At 34.3% G+C, this 22,981-nt stretch overlaps 1 protein-coding gene across 12 annotated transcripts in view; it reads left to right on the top strand.

The window, feature by feature from the left end:
* The window catches only part of LOC100880704 (agrin), a 656,625-nt gene that overhangs the window by 312,025 nt on the left and 321,619 nt on the right, over positions 1–22,981 (top strand). For 11 of the 12 annotated variants that reach the window (XM_076532486.1, XM_076532494.1, XM_076532499.1 and 8 more), the window contains one exon: positions 4,317–4,352. The exons of the other annotated variant lie outside the window; for it this stretch is intronic. In XM_076532486.1, coding sequence (XP_076388601.1) covers positions 4,317–4,352 — 36 coding nt within the window. The remainder of the gene's footprint in view (positions 1–4,316; positions 4,353–22,981) is intronic. 12 annotated transcript variants of the gene reach the window in all.

Here is a 22,981-nt window from a genome sequence, read left to right on the forward strand (position 1 = left end):
TTCATATAAAGAGATCGCAAATTTAATTTAATCGAGTACTAATTCATTGCATAATTTCCCATTGAATATGAATTCAACTGAAAATGAAATCACTTGAAAATTGTAGACGAGATGATTAATTCAAATTAAAAGCTAATGAAATCGGAGATTAACATGGATTTTTTGATATTAACAAGAGTTTTTAATTTCGAAGTTGAAACTTATAATTCGAACAAATAGGAGAAGATTTTCTCTAATGGAAATATTATTTGTTCAGAAGTTCAGAAGGTTTCTCATCATTTTGCAAATATTCCGGCAGTAAATTCGCGGGAAAGTATGAAGAACGATTTGTCTGTAATGGCCGTAATTTGCACAAACGCTTTCATTAAAAAGTTATTTAACGAGGAATTTTTTTGAGCACTATGCATCACACGCTATTGTTCCTATTCGCTGTATTCCGGGAAACATGTTATTACTTGTTTTATAGAATCTTGCAGCTTTCAGAAATATACACCGCATAGGTTTTTTCGATTTATTGCTATTGTAAATAACGAAAAATTGAACGCAGTCGAATATATGAAGTTCGAACGCAGCAAAAAATGTAATTGCTCTTTTCAAATGCACCACTGTATCAAAATGCATAAATTTGATTCTGAAATATGTATGAGTCGTTTATTCAATAGAATCCATTTTGGTTTATAAATAAATTCCGAATGTTTACGAATGCATATTCTTGTACAATATTTTTGCTTTTATTTCGTCGAGTTAACTCGTTATTTGATCAACTACCAATACCTTCTCAAACCTTAGTCTTCGTGATGATACTGTTATCTAAATAAATTCTCTTTATATTTATTGAAAATAACAACTGCTTAAACTTGTTAAGGTTAAAATAACTTGTGTAGGATTATATTTGTTGAGGATCGGAATTTTTATATTCTATAGGAATTTTTATATTTATATTTTAATTTATATATTTATCGTACGTATCATGTTTTCGAGACTTTAAGTAGGTAATAAATAATTTTTATCATCCTTTGCTAAACATTTTGTTACCGCATTAAATCGTCGAGGGAGTACCGAAGAAACAAAAGAGAGGAAGCGAAAGAACAAAACGAATTTGATAGAATTAAAAACGGTATTCCTGTTTTATTGATCTTTGCATTACGTTTTTCCTCTCATTTTAACACAGCCACTCGTTCGTTGTTCGAACAGGAGGTTGCAGATTTCGAATACATTTGTTCGACCCTCGAAAGCCATTTTTCCCCGGTGTGCCGCGTACGAGTGTAGATTACCGTAAATGCATATGCGTGATGAATTACTTGGTGACGAACGAGCGATATTTCCGCCATAATATATTCTCCGGGTTATAACAAAACCGTTTCAGCATAAAAAAATCCTCGGACCGTAACGCACATTTAATTGCAAGAATTATCGTTTTCCGACGTAACGCGTGATTTACATAAACGTTAAATCAATCCCGTCGTTACTTTAATGTAGCGAGTTTCCTTAAGTTAATTTATTATAAAATAATTTCTTCTTAACTTTTTATTAGCTAATTTTCGTTAAAAATTACAAAATGTTTACAAGGTTTACAATCTTTCAATTTACAATTTCTCAAGGTTTACAATGTTCAAGTTTCATTTTACATTGGTTTTCAATGTTCAAAGTATATAAATATAAATTTTTATTCGTTTTCAACGTTTACAACGTTAAAGTATCATTTTATATGAATTTTCTACATTTAGAACTTTCAAATATCAGTTCATATTAATTTACAAAGTTTAACCTCTTAGACGCACTATCATAGTGGCTTTTGCGGACACCATCTTTCTACACGACGGCTCACTATAGTGGCTTTCGTGAATGTCACCGTAAACATAGCGCCACAGCTCACTCTACTGACTCACTCGCTCACCGTTTCAATTCAATGATCGTTTTCATACGTTTTGATTCGCACTTTTTTGCCTTCACCACGTTTTATAAGAGTATCAACAAATCCCGCGAAAGTACATTACATGTAAATAAAAGGTAACGCCAAGTAGTTTAGGCACTATGGGACCTCTTCGCACTAATACATTGGAAACATTTGGAAATTCTTGTGAATTTTCTAAAAAGTAAATTATCAAAGTTAAAGTACATGTATCATATCTTTGGAAAAATTATAATTTAATCATTAAAAACTTCGTTCCAACGTACTCGCGTAAACAGCATTGTCACACATTGTGCTGTTTACGTATTATTCGTGTCGAACTCTGTCGTACAGAGAAGCAACGTAAAGTACAGCTTAAGAGTTTAACTTGTAATGTTCGAAACATTCGATGCCATAAGAAGACCGATTTCTCCGGTGAATATATTTGCTGAATGTTAAAAGAAGTGGTCCGACGAAGAAAGCGATCAGAATTTAGCAAGAACCATTTAATTTCGTAAAACGGTTCTCTACTCACAACGAACCCTGCAGAGAAGCAGCACCACGTAAAGTGCGCCATGCCTACGAGGTTAACGCGTTGTAGAAATTTCAGTTGATCTTATAGCGAAGAGTTGTCGATTTTCGTGTTATTTTTACTCGAGGCTGTACCATCTCGGCATCATCGCGAAAACGAGTTCGCTTCTTGACAAAATCAAAGTGTATCTTATTCGTCGTGCTTGCAAACTTTCGTCGACTTTGTCGTAGCTTCGAAGACAACCGTAATTAACGTCTGAGACACGGATCAGCTCGATCCGAGGTTTCTCGAACAACGAAATTCAAGGAAGGGAAGAGACTTGGTCGTATCGAGGGCAGGGCAGAAAGACGGGTCGAGGCAATTTCGTGGAGCAAATAACAGGGAAATTCAGGGTTCCCTAGTCGCGCAACATCCCCTAACCATCCAGCAACGTTCCCCTGTGAAACTTTTAATTATCCTTTCCAGGCTTGTTCTTTAATGAAGACGCTCGGCGTTCGTCGTGTCGGAACGTATGACGTTCTAAATAATTACAAGTTGCCCCGGCAAATTCTAAAGCGTACTACAACCATCAAAGAGCGCTGCGTTATTTTACAATCAGCCGGTACGTTGTAATTGACAGGGATTTAGAACACGGGAAAAAAGTAAGTGTTCCACTCTTACAGCGCAATTTTTTTATATGCAACCTTATGGTGCATAATTTTCGGATATGAATTTTAAAATATGAAATTAAAAATTATTGTGTACGGAGAAATTTTAATTCATATTGTATTTTTCTGGTTAAATTTATAAAAATATATGTACGGAAATTTTCGCAATTTTCTGGTTTAACATTTTATGATCAGTAAAACATTCTTCATCATAATATCATTATTGAGGTAAATTATTAACTGGAGCAATAACACGTCAAGTTAATATTATTTTCTTCTCGTCAAATGTATGAAAATATGTGTACAAAAATTTACACAGTTTTTAACACAATATTCTGATTTAGTATTTTATGATCGATAAAACATTTTTATTATATAAGTTATTAACTGAAGCAACATGAATGCACAAAAACATGTACAGCTATGACACAATTTCCTCGCTTAATATTTTAGAATTCGTAAAACATTTTTAATCAAAATATTATTATGGAGGTAACTTATTAACACATTGTAGCAAAAATGCATATCCATAAAATAAAGATAAGTTAACAATAACCATGCATAAGCTTCGAAAATTTCGTTGCAATTGCTTCCAAAACTAGAAATACATATTCACAATACGTGTTCCACAAATTTTCATTTTCATATCACTTGTTTTACGTCGCATTTTATAACTGGCCAATATTACCGCAGAGATAAAATTCGTAGCAAGTTTTACTAAAAAATTTTACATAAAACGTTGTCCTTAAACAAAAATAAAAGAAATACAGCGATACGAAATGACTGCAATTTTTAATATTAACATTTGTTTACGCACGAAGAGAATTTTTGCAGTAGCTCTGTACAGTGAAGTTATTGCAATCGATTTTCTTTTTAAGGGGAGAGTATTAAAGATATATAATTTTGAACGATTAAGGGGTGAAATTACAATACTTGCGTCCCAACACTGGGGGCGTAAAACTGTTGTACGCGTCCAACTTGAGGAAAGTTTACAAGCACACAAACTTCCTCGAAAGACGTTATCCTGTTAAGAAAACTTGTCCAACACTAATTTTCTTAATGACAAAATCATTTTTCCTTTTTATACTGTAAATATGACGGTAACATTCTTCCGAACAAGTATTAGGTTAAAGAGTGCTATGCTGTGCTTGCTTCATTAAAGCTAACATTTTTAACTTGCCAAGTATTATTTATGTACGCACGTGTCGTGACTAATTTTACTAATATCCGCCATTTTTCTTTTCAGACATGTCCTACAGGCCCCAGCGTCCCGTTATCGAGGGTGAGTATCTGCTCTAATTTATCTTAACAAGAAAATGTCTCTTGCTTCGTTTAAAGCTTTCGTTCAAGCATATCTGTATCGAGATTAGGTTCTTGTATAAACAGTAACTAGGTAGACTAGACCCCTTCTATAAAGTCAGATGGAAGATAATTGCGATATCTCGTGTTAGAGACTTAGAAATTTTTTAATTTTTAAGTTTGTGGTTTCTCGGATTTCTGAATGTTAAGATTTTTTAATTTTTGGATTGATGGATTTTTTAATTTTTTAATTTTCAAGTCTTCAAATTTCTAAGTTGTCGGATTCTCCAATCTCCAAATTCTCAAATTTACAAATTTCTAATTTTTCAAATTGACGAATATTCAAATTTGCATACTCTCAAATTTCTGTACTTCCCCAATTTTTAAAACCCAAATATTTCAGTTCACAAATTTCAAAATTTTTAGACTCTCAAATCTCCAAATTCCCGTATTATCAAATTTCTGGATTTTCCGAATTCTAAATTTCCAAATTTTCAAGCTCCCAAATTTCTGAATCTTCACATTTTCAAATGATTGAGTTCGCAAATTACTAGATTTCTAGTTTTTCAAATTCTCAAACCTTCAAATTCCCAATTTTCCGACTACGAAAATTTTCAAATTTCTACATTTTCAAATTTTCAAACCTCAAATTTCTAAATATTAAAATTCTCAAATTTTGAACGAATTGCAAAATACTTCAATCCAAAAAACCAAATCACAAATAACTAAATAATCTTTGAAATCTATTGAACTACTAAAAAATGTTGATTGAACAACTTTCGTGCGAGACAACACAAAAAGAGAATGAAACGAAGCAATTTCAGCGGAGATTAATAGTTGTCTCGTTTTAGAAAGCGATAATAGCGGTTGAAAGCAAGGAATACTGCAAAATATGAAGATTGCTAGACTGGCACGGATAGGAAGAAGAAATCGTAAATGACTTGCATAACGATCAAGCTTTAATGGCTTCGTAGGGGATGTAAATTGGTCAGCACGCGATATTTGAGATCGTGTTATCCTTTCTGGTCGAGGAACAGGCTCTTGTCTTTCACGCTGGCGTACGACTCAATTACGAGAAATGCCTGGCGAATTTTGAAATAACACTCATTTTGATATGAACGGTCACGCTATCGTAAGCACGCTAAAAATCCTGTCGGTTTAATTGAACGATCTCTTGCAAGTTATTTTTCCTGATGTTTGTTGCGAATTGCGTGTTTACGATTTTATTTTAACTGGATGTTTTTCAGGGGATTAGGTCGAGTGGTGGTCAGACACTGCAAGCTAACACATTTACTGCTGTTAACACATTTAATGAAATTTAACATATTTATATGGGCATTTATGATATTCTATATGTGGTAGTCTATTTGTTTATGTCTATTATTTATCAAAAATACAGATAGCGAATTTCTTAGTTTCATTTTTAACACGTTGACTGCCATGATGGCGACTCCTTCAAATCCGGTTAAATTAATTATTTAAAAGTATAGCAAGCAAAAGGAATATTTAACATTGACTGTGTACCGTTCTTTCAACGTGAAGGCTTGCTTACGATATACATTAACAGATTAAAAGATGAAGTTGAAAGAGTATCCATGTTTTTAATAATCTGTCATATAGAGTGTCTGACCACATACACCACTTATCACTGTAGAAGTCAACGTAATGTATCAATACATCAGTGACACGATTTTGCAAGTTTAGAACTTTTTCTCCTTTATTCTTCCTGTAGATAAATACATTGCTAGATAAATTACTGTTCACGAAAAATAAAAATTGTGAATTTTTCGGTTTCATCTTTAATTTGTGAAAGTACATTAGCGACTCTGTATTATAAACACGTAGAATTTTCTCTCATTTTTTTCCTTTAAATAAATACGTTAATTATTTAATGTTTGTTAAAATTAGAGATGGTGAATATTTTAGTTCCATATTGAAAATAATTTTTAAAAAATTATTTTCTTTCGTTTCTTTTTCTTTTTGGTGAATAAACTGTTTGATAGTTAATTACTGTTTGTGAAAGATATATGTAACAAATTTTTGTGTTTCATCTTGTCATTTGTTAATGTACATTACTAACTGAATACTAAAAGTACTTATTTTATGTGTCTGGATTGTATAATCATTTTAATCGATTTCCGTATCATACATCATGTGAATAATATATGTTACTTATGTTAATATATGTTAAAAATTATGCAAAATAGTGTAAGATATTTACAGCTCACTTTTTCTTTAGAAAAAGAAATTTCTGTAAAATATACTGCTAAATTTAATAATATACAATTTAAAAATAAACAAAATATAATTGTTATCTGAATAAAATAACAGTCTTTATGTCTATCTTCTTAAAGATTATTGTAGCATAATTTTCCGAATACGTCAAATGGTCGATACAGCAGATGAAAAATCAATTCGCTGCAGAGGAATTAGTCCCTTGCATGTTTCCTTTTTCGCGAGTTTCATAATTCCTTTATGAAAAAGCTGAAAAGAATGATGATTTATGAACGATTCTCAGTCGATACACCAATATCTGCCAGACACGTCGAGCTGAATGTTACGGTGACTGCAAAATACAAACAAAATACGTCGATAATATACGCGCAACAATGGTAGAAACGAGCAGAGGGGTTGAAAAACAGCCCTCCCGTAACACGTTTGACAGGATGATTTGTACCGGTGTTTTATAAAACTGTATGCCTTTTCAGCACTGCACAAGATAACGATCGTAACGCGCGATGAATACGAACAATAAATGTTCTCTCGCTTTGAAACGAGCTCGCGATCGGGCTAATGTCTGCAATTCTGATTCACGACGAGACATTCGTTCGCACCTGAATCAGCTACTCAAAGTTTGCCCTATGAAACAGCGAAATTCTGCCAATAGTCGAAATGGGTTTCGTGCAGCTTTTTATTTTTATATTTACGAGCTAGTATATCGCGTATTTTTAATATGAAAACGTTTATCATGAGAACTTTTAATATTGAAAATGTGTGTATGTTCAATACGGTATATTTTACGGTCTTATATAAAATACCAGTTTTCACATTCTCAAGCTTGAAATTTGGAAATTGATATATTCTTGAGAACTGTAATTTTTGTGGTTGCAAATTTGTAATGGGTAAATTCGCAAATTTCTAATTTAAAAATGGGCGAATTCTTAAATTTTGAAATTTGTAGATTTTGAAGTTTCTAACTTCTCAAATTTACATATTTTAAAATTTGCGAATCAATTTTCAATCTGTGTAAATCTTTACACTCTCAAATTTATACATTTCGAAACATCGAAATACTAAAAGTTTTAAATTATGATTTGCCCAAATTCCCAAATTTTCAATTATTCAAATTTCCGAATTTCTAATCCCTAACATACTCAAATTTCCAATTTTACAAATTTCCAATCCCCCAAATACTCAAATTTCTGAATTTCCAATCCCCCAAATTCTCAAATTTCTGAATTTCCAATCCCCCAAAATCTCAAATTTCTGAATTTCCAATCCCCCAAATTTTCAAATTTCCGAATTTCCAATCCCCCAAATTCTCAAATTTCTGAATTTCCAATCCCCCAAATTCTTAAATTTCTGAATTTCCAATCCCCCGAATTCTCAAATTTCTGAATTTCCAATCCCCCAAATTCTCAAATTTCCAAATTTCCAATCCCCCAAATTCTCAAATTTCCAAATTTCCAATCCTCCAAATTCTCAAATTTCCGAATTTCCAATCCCCCAAATTCTCAAATTTCTGAATTTCCAATCCCCCAAATTCTCAAATTTCCGAATTTCGAATCCCTTCAATTCTCAAATATCCAGTTTCACAATTTTCTGAATCTCCAATCCTCTAAATTCTTAAATCCACCAATTCTAAAATTCCTAATTTCTCAAATTTTGCAAAATTTTCAAACCCCCAAAATTCTAAATTCCTGAATTCTCAAATTTCCTATTTTCGAAATATCCAAATTTCAAAAATTCCCAAATCTTCTAAGAATATATCCATGCAATTAAAATAAGTATTTGGCAGTTAACTAATAAAATGGTTAGTAGCAGTTTCTTTTTGTACCACGATACATGGAATTCAGTATATCCACAGCAGAAGAAGTATTTTACTTTTTAAATGTATTTCCACGTTTCGCGGAATGTCTGCAGTTTCAGGAAGCAGGCATTCTTCGCTTCGCAACATAAGTATATTATTCGTGGAATTCGAGAAACGTTCAAAGGCAGCTGGAGGAGGGAACCGTAGAAATTAGCCCGGTACGTTTGGGCTACCACACAGGAAATTGCGTGAAATTTGTAGCACAGCGAATGTCGATTATCAATTATTAGGAAAGTTGGGTGGTGCAAAGGACGAGGGGGTGGACGTTAGGTTACAGTTACATCGTTATTTGAATAGTTCACCGATACGATCGTTTCGGCAATGCGCACTGCGGATATCCGAAGTTTGGATATCCGGATATTGAATATGGTTAGGCGGAAATTGGGAATATTCCGGATACTTCGGAAACCGTTACTTTGGCTAACGTTAGATGTTTCGGTGACAACGCCGTCTGCGAGGCCAATTAGTTTTGAATTCCGCATAAATCAGCCACTAACAGTCGTGTACACGAAATAATTGAAATTGGTTTCTGTAGTTCAACCTTTATGTCTTCAACTTTTACTGATTGTAATACAACTTGAGAAACTTACATCATTTTGCATTTAACCCTTTACAACGTCTCCCACACGTGACGCACTCACGCTTCTGTGACACAATTTTACTCGCACTTTTCATATGTTTTATTTCAGAATTTAAGTTCAATTATAATTTATATAGGGTGTTATCTGTAAACTCTACTCTCGGTTTTTCTCTCATGTATGCCACTTGCTGAGTATAAAATTAACATAACATTTCAATATTGTAGCTGTGCGTCCCAGTGTCAGCAGTGATTAAACGACGCTTAGCATTCTCAACAAGTGAACATAAGGAAACTGTATCTAAATTTGACTACAAACGTAAATTTCTAAAAATTTAACTCAGTAATTTAATTAACAAACGTCAGAATTAGTAATGTAGAAATCTTCTGAATTATATTTAAACAAAACTTTTAATACATCTCCATTTGTATGTTGCATTTAGCACTCTGTGCACTGTGTTAAAATTCCAGGAAATTCAGTTTGTAATTTTATTTCTTCGTACTTATATTTAACCCATCCAGAAGAAAGTATTGAACGTTTAGCATTCTTCGTAAATGGTTAATTAAGGTCGTTTCTATTGAAAAGGCAAATATAGATCTGGCATGGTACTAAATTACAAAGTATTTCACCGCGCATTTTTTTATACAATTTTATTGCTATATAAATACCAAGCTTTTCTTGGAACTTGTGAACCAGCGGAACAGTTGTGCTGCATTTATTTTTGAGTAGAAAAAAAAATGATTAATAGCATCATCCATCATATAAATTCTCCGTACAAAAAGTTTATTTATCTTTTCCACATGAAAATTTCGAATACACGATAAATTATTTGGAGTATAAAATGAATAATAAATGAACGACTAACGATTAATTATTTCAATGAACGATCAATGATTAATCGTTGATAATGTCCATCACTGTGGGATACATTAAAAACCGAACGGGAGAAAAATGGCGAAATTACTCATTTATGCGTACTCGTAGAAACATAATTCATATTGGAACGCGTGTCGTACAGCAAAAGTGTTCGTCCAGAATGAAATTCAAACATTCTTAGAAAAGCTTCGCGTTTCGAGTGTATCCGCGATGGCAAGAAAAGCCACGAATATCTCTCCGCATTTCGTTGCTCCGGAGATGCTCCATGCCGCCGCGAAATTTATTCCATTTGCGAATAGCTTTCCCGCGAATAATTTTTATCGGGTCTCATCTCGCTCGTATTTCCGTTTCCTTGCCACGAAACGATAACGAATTCCGCATAATTCGGATAAATAAGCACGGTAACGAAGCGTACTCCGTCTCCCTTTGCCTCTCCTTTCCCTCGAATAATATCTTGCCGACTTTATTCCGGTAGCGTTTTGTACCGACCGATTCGTTCTAATTCGGTTACGAGCTTTTCGTGAATGTATTTATGATACCGCCGATATTATGGTTTCCACGGCTTAATTGTACAAAGGAAGATTCTCGACTCATCGGGGAAGGAGATTCTCAATCGTTTCCTGGAATAAAAGGAGAATAAAACTTATTCGGCTACAGGATAAACATGACGCGTTTCCTTCTCTCTAAGGAATTCAACACGCCGCAAACTTTTCACGAAATCGTGGTAAATTCGCATAAATACTTACATGTCATGAAACTTTTTTTGTACTTTAAAGGGCTCTTCTGCAGAAACCAATAAGTGAATTGAAAATTTAACATGCATTCTTATTTGAATAAATTAAATCCTTGTTTGTTAAATTCATTTTTACTAATTCATTCAATTTGTATGAATCTTAAAATTTCTGAATAATCGAATTTATGTGAACACTGATAGTTTGAAAATATTTGGGGTCCAAATTTTCCTGGTTATATTTTCTTGTATTTTTATGACAAATTACATGAAAAATATTAGGTATTTTCTTCCGTCTTCTTTTCTAAGTACAGTATTAAACAAATTCAATTTATTTGGTTTACATAGATAATAAGTTGCTCGTTAACGAAAAATTAATAACTGAAAATCATTCTTAATTTGGATAGTCGATATGTGATTTAACTTTAACATAACATGATACAGTAACGCGCTTGTTCGCGGCCATGGTCAGTCGCTGCGCTCGAACCCATCACTATTGTCGTCTGATCGGTGTTTTTCGTTAATAATTCAAAAACAGAGCTTCATATCCTATTTTCGCAAAGAGAAAAGTTGTTCAGAATCATCTCAACTATAACTTCTGAAAATTACACTTGTTGTAGGATACTCTGTATTCTGTACTTGTAAATAGTATAGGTCCTTATATGATCAAACGTGTTTTCTACAGAGTCTATATCTTTTCCAGTCACCATATCTAAAACCTTACACCCTAATCCTAATCACCTAATATAGATACTAACAAAATGTATTAAAATTTTATATTCAAGATGTTTATTATCCATATAATATGCACGAAGAAACAATTTTTATAGCCTCAAGCATTACGCTGAACGTTACTTTATCGTCTAAGCATTTCATCCGTCGCGACACGCTGCCAGAAAGATGGCTCGGTTATTCGTAGACGAAACGTTTCGAAAAGAAATCTCACGGAATTGTTTTTGCGAGTCGCTGGGTTCCGTAATCCAACTGTCTGCACAGGGGAAACGAGATGCATTGCGAAGGGCAAAAGTCACAACAGGGCCATAACTCTTGCATGCTGAAAAACTCACTGATATGCAGTTTCGTTGTCTCTGGAGGGTGCGTCCCACCGTGACACACATCAATCAAATTACTGTCACGGGCATCAAGCATCTTTACACGGAATCGTGCGCGCGTGTTCTCGTGTTGCAATTAAACTTTTCATCGCGCAAAGAATACGATCACTTTAAATTATACGTGTTTTATTGAACTCGTGTTTCGCACGAGGAGTGAATCGATAGTTGCGTGCCGATAATGAATGATATCGTTTGACAATCTTTGGAAATAACAATAGTTGGTGATGGTAATTTCTTGTGAAAGGTGTTGAAACAGGAACAGCAGTAAACTATCGTAGGTACAACGAGAACAGCAAGAACGATTATAAAAATAACAAGCATAATTACAGTTGCGAGAGTGAACAAGAACGACAAGAACAACAAGAACAACAACAACAACAACATCAAGAACAAGAAGGATAACAACAAGTATAATCATAACAGCAAGAACAACAAGTATCATATTATAACGCAGAAACATGTCCGTGAGTTAGGCTGAGATGTTGTACGCGTGCTCGGAAACAAGGCAGAAAAATAATATTTGTGTACTCTCGCAATGGCAGTACAGTAAAACCCTTATTAAGGGACGCTTTTTAAGGGATACATAAAAACTAACTACGTCATCATTGTGGGTGCTTTGACTACTTTTTTTTTTATTACTTTGTAAAAATTTACTGCGGATATCTATCTTTTACGGTTTAGGACTGCACAGGAGGTCAAGGTTAACTGATTAATTTCCCGTGCATAGCACGAGGTGTTACGCTACTTAGTAATAAAATGATTAAACAATAAGTTTAACTAAGTTATGCACTATATGAAAAGTGGTGACAATAAAGAAAAACTTATCAACAATCATTGTGTTTTTATTGTTACTTAACAGATTCAACAGAATAAAAATTTACATATTCGAAAGAGAGAATTTGTATCAAGAGAACATGGGAATTCCTGGAATTTGACGTAACCAAAATTCCAAGAAGTGGCACGAAGGATACCTCCTCACAACTTATGTTGTCCTGATACAAATTTTCAAAATCGGTCGGTGGAATTGCAAAGATCGCGCCCCGAGAATTCTTGAAGTGACGTTATGAAAATTCCATGAAGTACAAAGAATACCTCCTCATGATGCACGTTCTCCTGGTAAAAATTCTCAACATTTTGTTTTTTATTTTTAATTTTTTAAAATTTGGGGCAATTTCTGGGGATCGGAATGACGGGATTTACAAGTAAATATGCAAATACATGTTTGTATTCGTATTTATTTTGAAACACTTTTGTACATCAAATGACTTAATATATTTTATTAATAAGTGAATACATTATTAACACTTAATTCTAGGACGCAATTATTACAATAATATGTACATATTAATATACACTGTAATACACCATCTTGCAACTATAAGAACAAGAACAGCAAGAGCAACAACAACAATCAGAGCCATAAAACCAATAAGAACTGCAAGAACTGCGAAAATGGCAAAATCAACAACAGTGACAAGATCAGCAACAATAACAAAAAGATGAAGAAGAACCATGGCATCAGTAGGATCTCCAAGACAATAATTACTTTTTGTGTAAGCTCATGCATTGCCCACATTCTACAAAATGAGAATGAAAGTGAATATTGAGTATAAACTTGAAATTAACGATAAGGAAGATAAAGGTTTTGTTTCGCCATATAGGAACTAATCCTACTCAGGTTTTTCCCAATATATCTTTCCGTAGGTATTTAATTATATTACCATGGTTGCAGTACAATAAGCTGTAGGACACGTAACGCGTTAATGACTCCGCGTTAAAACAAATTGATCGCGCAAGAATGCGAAACAAACGACGACTAACAATCGGTAAGGGGAGAGATAGACCGTTATATCTAAAGCGTTATTTCAAACGGGAGGGAAAGTTCCATTTATGCTTTATGGTCAGTCTGGAAAAGGATTTCCTGAATAGAAGGGGGGAAAAGAGCCGCGCTTCCATAGAGATCACTGGATGAAAAAGGTAGAATAGAAATTCCGCCAAAAATATTCTACGACAACGGGTGCAGTTACTATAAATCGTTGCGTCCTCGTGTTCCACCCTCGTGGCTGTCCTTGCTAACGGTGGTGTGAATGCGAGAGAGAGAGAGAGAGAGAGCAGGCTGAAAAGGACAGAGAAAAGGGGTAAAGGAACGGGACGGTCGGAAAAAAAAGGAATCCAACCGATAAATTACGCTGAGAAAATACCGTGCAACGATGGTGGAGGGGGAAAGAAGAAAGAGAGTCAGAGGGTCAGAGAGACAGATGGAGAGAAAGAGAGAGGTAGTAAAAAAAAGAAATAGCAGGGGTAGAATTGTCGGTTCACGCGGTATAAATGTGGAAGGGTGGCTCGCTTTATACGGGTTTTTCCGAGCCCTCACCGAACCAACTTACACTAGCCGGCATTATCTGGCCGCTAGCTAATATCAGCCATGAAATTCCATCGACCACCATGGGCGAATGTCCGGGAAAGAAAATCCAGGGCAAGGTTTTTATGTCATGATCGCCCACGGTTAGATACGCCTGCCTGATATTACGGAAAGATCAAACGGATTTCGATATCCGATCTCGCGATTTATGTGAAACAAAATTACGGTCTGTTTAAAACCTGCGCCTTCCGGTTCACTGTACATTTCGGTTTATTTTCATGGTTCCCCGAAGACTGTACATGTGGTTCTATTAAATAAGAACGAACATGTTGATGTAAATTTTATTATAGTTTTGTTCATTTCTTTCTAGATAATGAGTTAGGTCAGAAAAGTACGTATAAGAGTTCAAATAAATTGCAATAGGTTATATCTTCAAGTTCTTAAATTTCTTAAGATTCAAAATTTATAAAACTTAATTTGTGGAATTCTATGTTTGAAGATTCCCTTTCTACATTTTCTAGGTTATCCAATTTCCGAAATTTCAAATTTTACAGATTTTATAAAAATTTCCAAATTCCTGATTTTCTAAAACTTCTCGTTCTATTAAAATTCCTCGTTTACCAAATTTCGAGAAATTGTAACTAAAAATCCCGCAAGTTCATCAAATGTTTAAACATCGAAACTTCTGAACTGTTAAATTCAAGCGAAACGAAGGATTGCAAGAACTCTCCACGATTTTTCTTGGGGAAGCGTTCGATGCTCGTACCACGTGGTAAGAAGTTACCGGTTTTATTATTCGTTGCTTTTGCGGATATTTCTTGTTTCGCACGTAGCTCGCGAGCTTTGTGTGCACATACGTGTGTGCAGAGACCTGTGCAAGCTATACTCGCGGCCAAAGATAAGGTTACGTTAAGAAATTGCTTTCCATGGGACGAAGCCAAACCCGCAGGAACTCTGGTCTGGTGTCGAGCAATCTTTTCTTCCTCTTTCTCGCATTCGTCCCGGTTACCTTACCTCCTCGCCATTCTTGCGCCTCGCATTTCCCTCTTCTCTTTCCCGCAGCCTCGTCTGTCGTCTCTTACTTATACCACTCCAACGTTCGTTTCTGTCCACTTCCTTCCGTCGAGATGCGCACCGACAAAAGCTGTCGGCCTCTCAAAAGAGACACGATGAAAGAACGCGGAAACCTATGCGCCACCCTTTGACTTTGCTCGAACCCGGAGCCAGATTCGACACGCTCTTTGCCCACGGCTCGAAACTGATACGACAATCATTTTGTTACGATAGCGACTCTATCGACGTTTCGCCAACGTCTCAGTTGAACGCGACCTCATTCTGTTTTGTAAAAATCTCGGACGGTGTTATTTGGGAGAAAAATGTCAAAAGGGTGGGGCGTAGGAAATGAAACCCGCGAACTCTTTGTACTACTGTTTTTTAATATAATATTGCGCTCACAAAACGTTATCGAGATGTAAGAAGTGGTCTTTTGAGAATAGAAAAGGTCGAGAAGTCACTGTTTCTTACTTTGTCCGTACCAGTTCTGTGCCACGTTGGGAAAAAAATGGTTACTTTATTAACTATTAGATTTAGAAATGAAGTACACGAAGGTTCAGATCTTATAAGGATAAGGGAGGGTGAGGTCAAGGAAAAAATTGAGTGGGGAAACTATGTAGTGAGAGGGGAAGCTATGATTTAGGTTGATCACTAATAGGGTGGCCGAAGTGCATAAGGATGAAGTTTGGGACTCAGGAAGGAGGTAATTTATGGTTTAGAAGAGACCCAAGATTTTGTCTGTTTTGTGTTTTGGTATAGAACAAATTATTTATAGAAGATAAAATATGCTAAGAATTTTTAAAACTGTTAAGAGAATCTGATTATCAATAAGTTAGTTTAATATTAATATCAGAAACTATATGTGAAAATAACTGAGAGTAACAATTAGCAATTCCTTTGAAATGTGAATGCTATCTTGAGACCCAAGGGTTTGACTGTTCTGTATTTTGAGGAGGAAAGGCTTGGAAAGAGATTTAGACGAACAGGTGTCTTATATAGAAGACAAAATATGTTAAAAGACGTTAAGGTTTTTGAGAGTATCAGACTCCGTAAATAAGTGTTTAATAGGGTAAATTATTAATCTCAGCAACTACACGTGAATTCGAACGTGAATACCAATTAACAGTAAATGAAATGCGAATGTTACTTTGAGATCCAAGAGTTTTGCTGTCTTATGTTTTGTGAAGGAAAGGCTTAGAATAAGACTTGCATGAACAAATGTCTCATTTATAGAACATAAAATGTGTTAAGAGACTTTAAAGTTTTGAAGAGAATGTGACACTGTTAATAAGTGTTTAATAAGATAATTTATTGATCTCAGAAACTACACATAAAATCGAGCGCAAGTGCCAATTAACAGTAATTCGTTTGAAATGCGAATGCTACCAGAATATTAATGCGTCCGCAAGCAACAAGCATCGTATGCAGCAATAATTCAGCGGTTTCTTTTTTATCAACGTCGATTGTTTCGTCGGTGAAAGGATTAATTTGCGACTGTAAATTGAGTAGCTAAAATATCTGGCTGTTAATCGGCAATCCTGTGTACATTCGATGTATCCAGCGTGCGTGGTAACCGCTTAATGCCCGGCATAACAACGAGCGATAACACTTTATTATATTTTACAAACCGGTCAACAGCACCGGTTGCATTATGATCGAAAAGTCCATGATCAGGGGGTGGTACACAGGCGAGGATTAAAATTAGTCCGTCATATTAACAGTCGCGACAGCCAATTTAAGTATTATTTAGAGCCGTTTGTTGTAAATATACGGAGCGAGCGTTAATCTCGTGCAGGCTATAATGAAAAGTAAACTATCTGTTTGTTTCGCTTGTTACTTTTTTCGGGTTAATTCGATTATTGATTGCACTTTTCCGAGTGTAAGGCAGTTGTTCACGGATATTTTCACGTGACGCTCATTTTGTATTTTTATATTTTTGTATTTCTGCATTTCTGTATTTCTGTATTTCCATATTTTTATATTCCTGCATTGTTACATTTCTACATTTCCACATTTCTACATTTCTCAACTTTCGAATTTCAAGTTTCTAAATTTCTAGACATCCAAATTTTTAAACCATGCAAATTTAGTAACATCATAACTTCACAATTTAAAAATTTGAAATATCTTCATTCCTACATTTGGTATACTTCAAATTTTCCAAATTTGTGCATTTCATTTTTACTACATTGTCTGCTAAATTTGTTCTATTTCCAAGCTTTTCAACTTCACAATAAAGCACTCCACACAAAAAACATCTAACAATTCATAAAGAGGTCCTTTAATTCATACCAAAATTTAAATCAAGCTCAACACATGTAACAATTTATTCGAAATGAACGTACGATTGAATGACCATATTTTATTAGTTAAATCATTTTCACATAAATGCATAAATAGCTGTCTACATTTTGTACGTCATTTGCGTATTGCTTTTTGATATAAAGCACACATATCGTATTATGATTGTCAGCATCAAATTAATTAACGAAGCATTTGGTTGCCTATTAAAGGAGGATAAACAGAATTTATCGGACAATCTGGTCTCGTATATTATTATCAATTCATTCGAGAATTCTATATTAGATGGACAACGGAACAGCGACGAATCGTTTTGTTCGTAGCATTCATTCGTTCCGTGATGCTAATTTCGCGAGGGTGCAAGTTTTTGGCAGCCGCTCGATAATTCAGTCCGCGTCGTCCTCGGCTCTCTTTCCATTTCGAATTCAATGGGTATCGGCTCGCATTAGTTATAAATTGAATCTCGATTATCCCGAAAATCGAATTTAAAATGGGACGGTATTAAGGGCGCCAATATTACCGAACGGTTCTACGAAATTCAATGGTTCGGCAGCTTCTTGCTAAATTCTGATCGCTTTCTTCGTCGGACCACTTCTTTTAACATTCAGCAAATATATTCACCGGAGAAATCGGTCTTCTTATGGCATCGAATGTTTCGAACATTACAAGTTAAACTCTTAAGCTGTACTTTACGTTGCTTCTCTGTACGACAGAGTTCGACACGAATAATACGTAAACAGCACAATGTGTGACAATGCTGTTTACGCGAGTACGTTTGAACGAAGTTTTTGATGATTAAATTATAATTTTTTCAAAGATATGATACATGTACTTTAACTTTGATAATTTACTTTTTAGAAAATTCACAAGAATTTCCAAATGTTTCCAATGTATTAGTGCGAAGAGGTCCCATAGTGCCTAAACTACTTGGCGTTACCTTTTATTTACATGTAATGTACTTTCGCGGGATTTGTTGATACTCTTATAAAACGTGGTGAAGGCAAAAAAGTGCGAATCAAAACGTATGAAAACGATCATTGAATTGAAACGGTGAGCGAGTGAGTCAGTAGAGTGAGCTGTAGCGCTATGTTTACGGTGACATTCACGAAAGCCACTATAGTGAGCCGTCGTGTAGAAAGATGGTGTCCGCAAAAACCACTATGATAGTGCGTCTAAGAGGTTAAACTTTGTAAATTAATATGAACTGATACTTGAAAGTTCTAAATGTAGAAAATTCATATAAAATGATACTTTAACGTTGTAAACGTTGAAAACGAATAAAAATTTATAATTATGTGCTTTGAACATTGAAAACCAGTGTAAAACGAAGCTTGAACATTATAAACCAGTCTAAACTGAAACTTGAACATTGTAAAACCTTGAGAAATAATAGAAATTGATACTCGAGTTCTTTAAATATTACAAATCAGTAAAAATTGGCATTTGAATATTTTAAATGTTGTGAATTAATATAAACTAATGCTTGGACGTTGTGAATATACAAAATTAATATAAATTAATACTTGAACACTCTAAAGGTAAAAAATTAATTAAAAACGATATTTATATCTTTTAAACATTGAAAGCCAGTATAGATTGATATTTGATTGATTTATAAGTATATTTTGATTAAGTTCCTGTAAAACAGCATTTAATATCAAGCATTAGTTGTATCTGTCACATTTAGAATGCTATCAGTTTGTTCGTATAATCCGTAAACGGAATAGAATAAGCAGTGATTAGCTTTCTCATTTCACGTGCAGCTAAAGAGATCAATCGACTGTCACGGTTGACAGAAATTCGATACACGTACAAATTGCAGACTATTACATTATTTAAATCTCTAAATTTCTACAATTTGGTGCTTGTATCAATGACGAGCTGTTATATAATTTAAATATCTCCAGTTCTACATATGTTCCTAAATTTCTGCTTATTTATGTATCTACACTGTTGAATTTAGAAATTCAACGTTTCCCAGATTTTACATTTGATATTTCTAAATATGAAACCTACAATCTACATTTGTAAATTCCTAAATCTCCATGTTCGAGAAAATCTAGCTTTCCATATTTAAAGACTTGCTGTCAAAGTTTCTGAATTTAGAAATTTAACAATTCCGAGTCCTTACATTCGACATTTCTAAATTTGAAACCTACAATCTACGTTTGTAAATTCGCAAATCTCTATGTTCGAGAGAATTTAGCTTTCCGTATTTAAAGGCTTACTGTCAAAGTTTCTGAATTTAGAAATGTAACATTTCCGAGTCCTTACATTCGACATTTCTAAATTTAAAACCTACAATCCACGTTTGTAAATTTGCAAGTCTCAACGTTCGAAAGTATCTAACCTCTCATATTTAAAGAACTGCTCAAAGTTTGAAGATTGAAAAAATTCTCGACTGAAAAATTTTTTAATTTACGAACCTTGAAGGTTTCGAACTTTTTGTACTTGGAGTTCGCAAGCTTCGAAGTTTGAAAATCGGAAAGTTTCTCTATTAAAAAATTTGAAAATTTATGCTCGTCTAATTATCGGCGTTGAAACACGTTTCTTTCGAAAGAAGAGATCTTTCTCCGCGCGAAAATGCAATAATCGATGTATCCACAGCCAATGGATTCGATATGAAGCGACGTTAAAATGCCCGTTCGAACGGGCTAAAAAATAGAGACAAAAGCGTCCGTATCCGCGAAACGGATCGTAGCTGGAAATGGCCGGTTTGAATTAATCAACTGCGTCGATTCTCGTGGTTGGTCGTTTATGGAAACTCACTTCCTCCCTCTCGATTCTTCGAGTTTTGTTTCATTATTTTCTCCGTCTCTTTTCCTCCTCTCTTTCTCTCTGTGTTTTTATTTTTATTTTAAATCAGAGAAAATAGATTTCGTTTCAAGAGAAACAGAATTTGCCGGTAACTGAAAAACATTCAATACAACTCGACATTTCGCAGAGGACAATGTTTCGCGGTACGCTTAAATATTGATCGATTCGTGAAACGCTTTGAATGATGCTTGATGAGAATTTTTTTTCGTTTATTTTTTCAATCCTGGTGCCGCTCGATTGGTCTTTTAATGTCGCCAACCTTATTCATTGGGAAAGATCACGCTGGTCAAACGCACAATGAAACCACTGCATTTGGCAGATCGCTGCGAAACGTTTCACTTGTTTATGAAATCTACCCTTTGCTATCGGGTTTATTCGGCCAGTAATCGTGCGTGTGTGAATCGTGTGTTGACACAAAAATTGGAAATTTCTTCAATATTCATGGCACTCGCTGTCGGATTTGTTTTCTGTCGTTTACTGATCAGATATGCTTCCTTTTTTTAGTATGGATATAAGAATAATTGTATGCTGTTGTCAGGGACTTCATATGTGGATGATATTTTTAAATAAAATTTTAACCTTATTTTAAATTCTGTATATTTTGTATAGTTTTCAGTACTTTGTTCTTTAAATTAGGGTAGTTTGCAATTTTAATTTGATTATGGTTGAATTGGACATTATTGGAATTTTGAAATAAATTGCAGATACTTGTAATTAATATATGTAATTTTCTCATATAATACTTTTGGATACATCAAAGTTTTATAAATTTGTAAACTTTTAAATTTGCAGCATTTTAGATTTTTTAGTTTCTGAAATTTTCAAATTTCTTAATTTTTAGATTTCTAAGTTGTTAAATTTCAAATTTTTCAAATTCTCAAAAGCTCTGAGGCTTCAAAGTTTCAAGTTTTTAAAGTTATTAAATTTCTAAGTTCCTAAGTTTCTAAGTTTCTAAGTTTCTAAGTTTCTAAGTTTGTAAATTTGTAAATTTGTAAATTTGTAAATTTGTAAATTTGCCAATTTGCCAATTTGCCAATTTGCCAATTTGTGAATTTGCCAATTTACCAATTTGTCAATTTGTCAATTTGTCAATTTGTCAATTTGTCAATTTGTCAATTTGTCAATTTGTCAATTTGTCAATTTGTCGATTTGTCAATTTGTCAATTTGTCAATTTGTCAATTTATCAATTTGTCAATTTGAAAACTCCTAAATTCCTAAATTCCCAAATTCCCAAATGCCAACATCTATAAATTTCTAAATTCTCCAATTCCTAAATCCCCAAATCCTAAAATTGTCTCTTTCCTAAACTGATGTGAATCCCTATGACCTCACTTTCTCAAGCATCCAAATTTCCACATCCCAAAAAAAATACCAACCTACACTAATCACGAGATCACACTGCATCCGAATAACCAATAACCAATCACATATTCCACAATATATAATAGCATAAATCACGTAACTACTTCCACGCGTTGCCTCGACTCCCTCTAATCTGAAGCACCTCATCCACGTTTCATCTAAAATCTTCACTACGAAACATTCGAGAGCACCTTCCACGGACAATATCTTACGATGATCGAAATTACTGAACATTATCGAGAAGTGGCAAATAATCGATGCCATTTAGCGCGATCGAGCCGGCAAATCAAAGTCACATTAACCAAAGTCAAGTCTGCGAGATCTCCAGCGAACACACGCTCACGTGTACAGGTACGTGCCCCAACCGAAACCCTTTAACTCGTGCAATCACGCTCTGTAACTGAGACATAGTTCTCCGGGGACGACCAGTCGAGATTTACCGACTCGATTCCCCTATATCGTTCCTGTGCACGTACCGCACACAGACTGGCGTGATCCTGCAAGCATGTGAATCTGCACTTACAACTATGCTTTGTGTAAGTGTATGTGGACATGAAGGTGGCTGCAGAACGTCGATATGTTTTCTGAATGTTCATCTTGCTTTTCTGTTTTCATATCTCATTGGATATTGTTAGTTTTTTTGACTTTAGAGCTGATATTTTTTTGTTAAAAAAGTTTGATTAGTTTAGGATTGTTCAGTTGGTTTTATGGGTTTGGCAGGTTTAGTGGGTTCAAACAGTTTCGTAGATTTACTAGGTTCATATAGGTGTTTAATAGGTTCAGGTAGGTGTTTCGTTTAGGTAGGTATTTAGTGAATTTAGGTGGGTATCCTGTGGGTTTACTAGATTTATGTAAGTGTTTAGTACGTTTACCAAATGTAGGTTATTTGGTAAAGTTCAGATTAAGCATTTAGTAGACTCAGTAAGTTCATATAGGTGTTTCGTTTATACATTAATATATTTAGTTAACATACATAAGCATTTTAGAACATTTGCAAGTTCAGTGTTTAATAGGTCTAGATAGAGATGGAATATAGATGTTTAGTAGGTTTATTAGGTTTACGTAGGTGTTTAATAAGTTTAATAGAGCTACGTATGTGTTTAGTAAGTTTCATAGATTTTGGCAGCTATTAGGTTTAGTACGTTCAGACAAGTGTTTAGTAAGTTTCGTAACTGCAGACATGTGTTCAGCAGGTTTAGTAGGTGTACATAGCTATTTAGTAGGATCTGTAGATTTATTAGATTTACGCAGATGCTAAGCAAATTTAATAGATTTAAGTAAGTGTATAATAGGTTTAATACATTTAGACAAGTGTTTAGTCAGTTTAATA

Source organism: Megachile rotundata, chromosome 1 (assembly GCF_050947335.1).
Source record: "Megachile rotundata isolate GNS110a chromosome 1, iyMegRotu1, whole genome shotgun sequence".
Classification (NCBI taxonomy): Eukaryota; Metazoa; Arthropoda; class Insecta; order Hymenoptera; family Megachilidae; genus Megachile; species Megachile rotundata.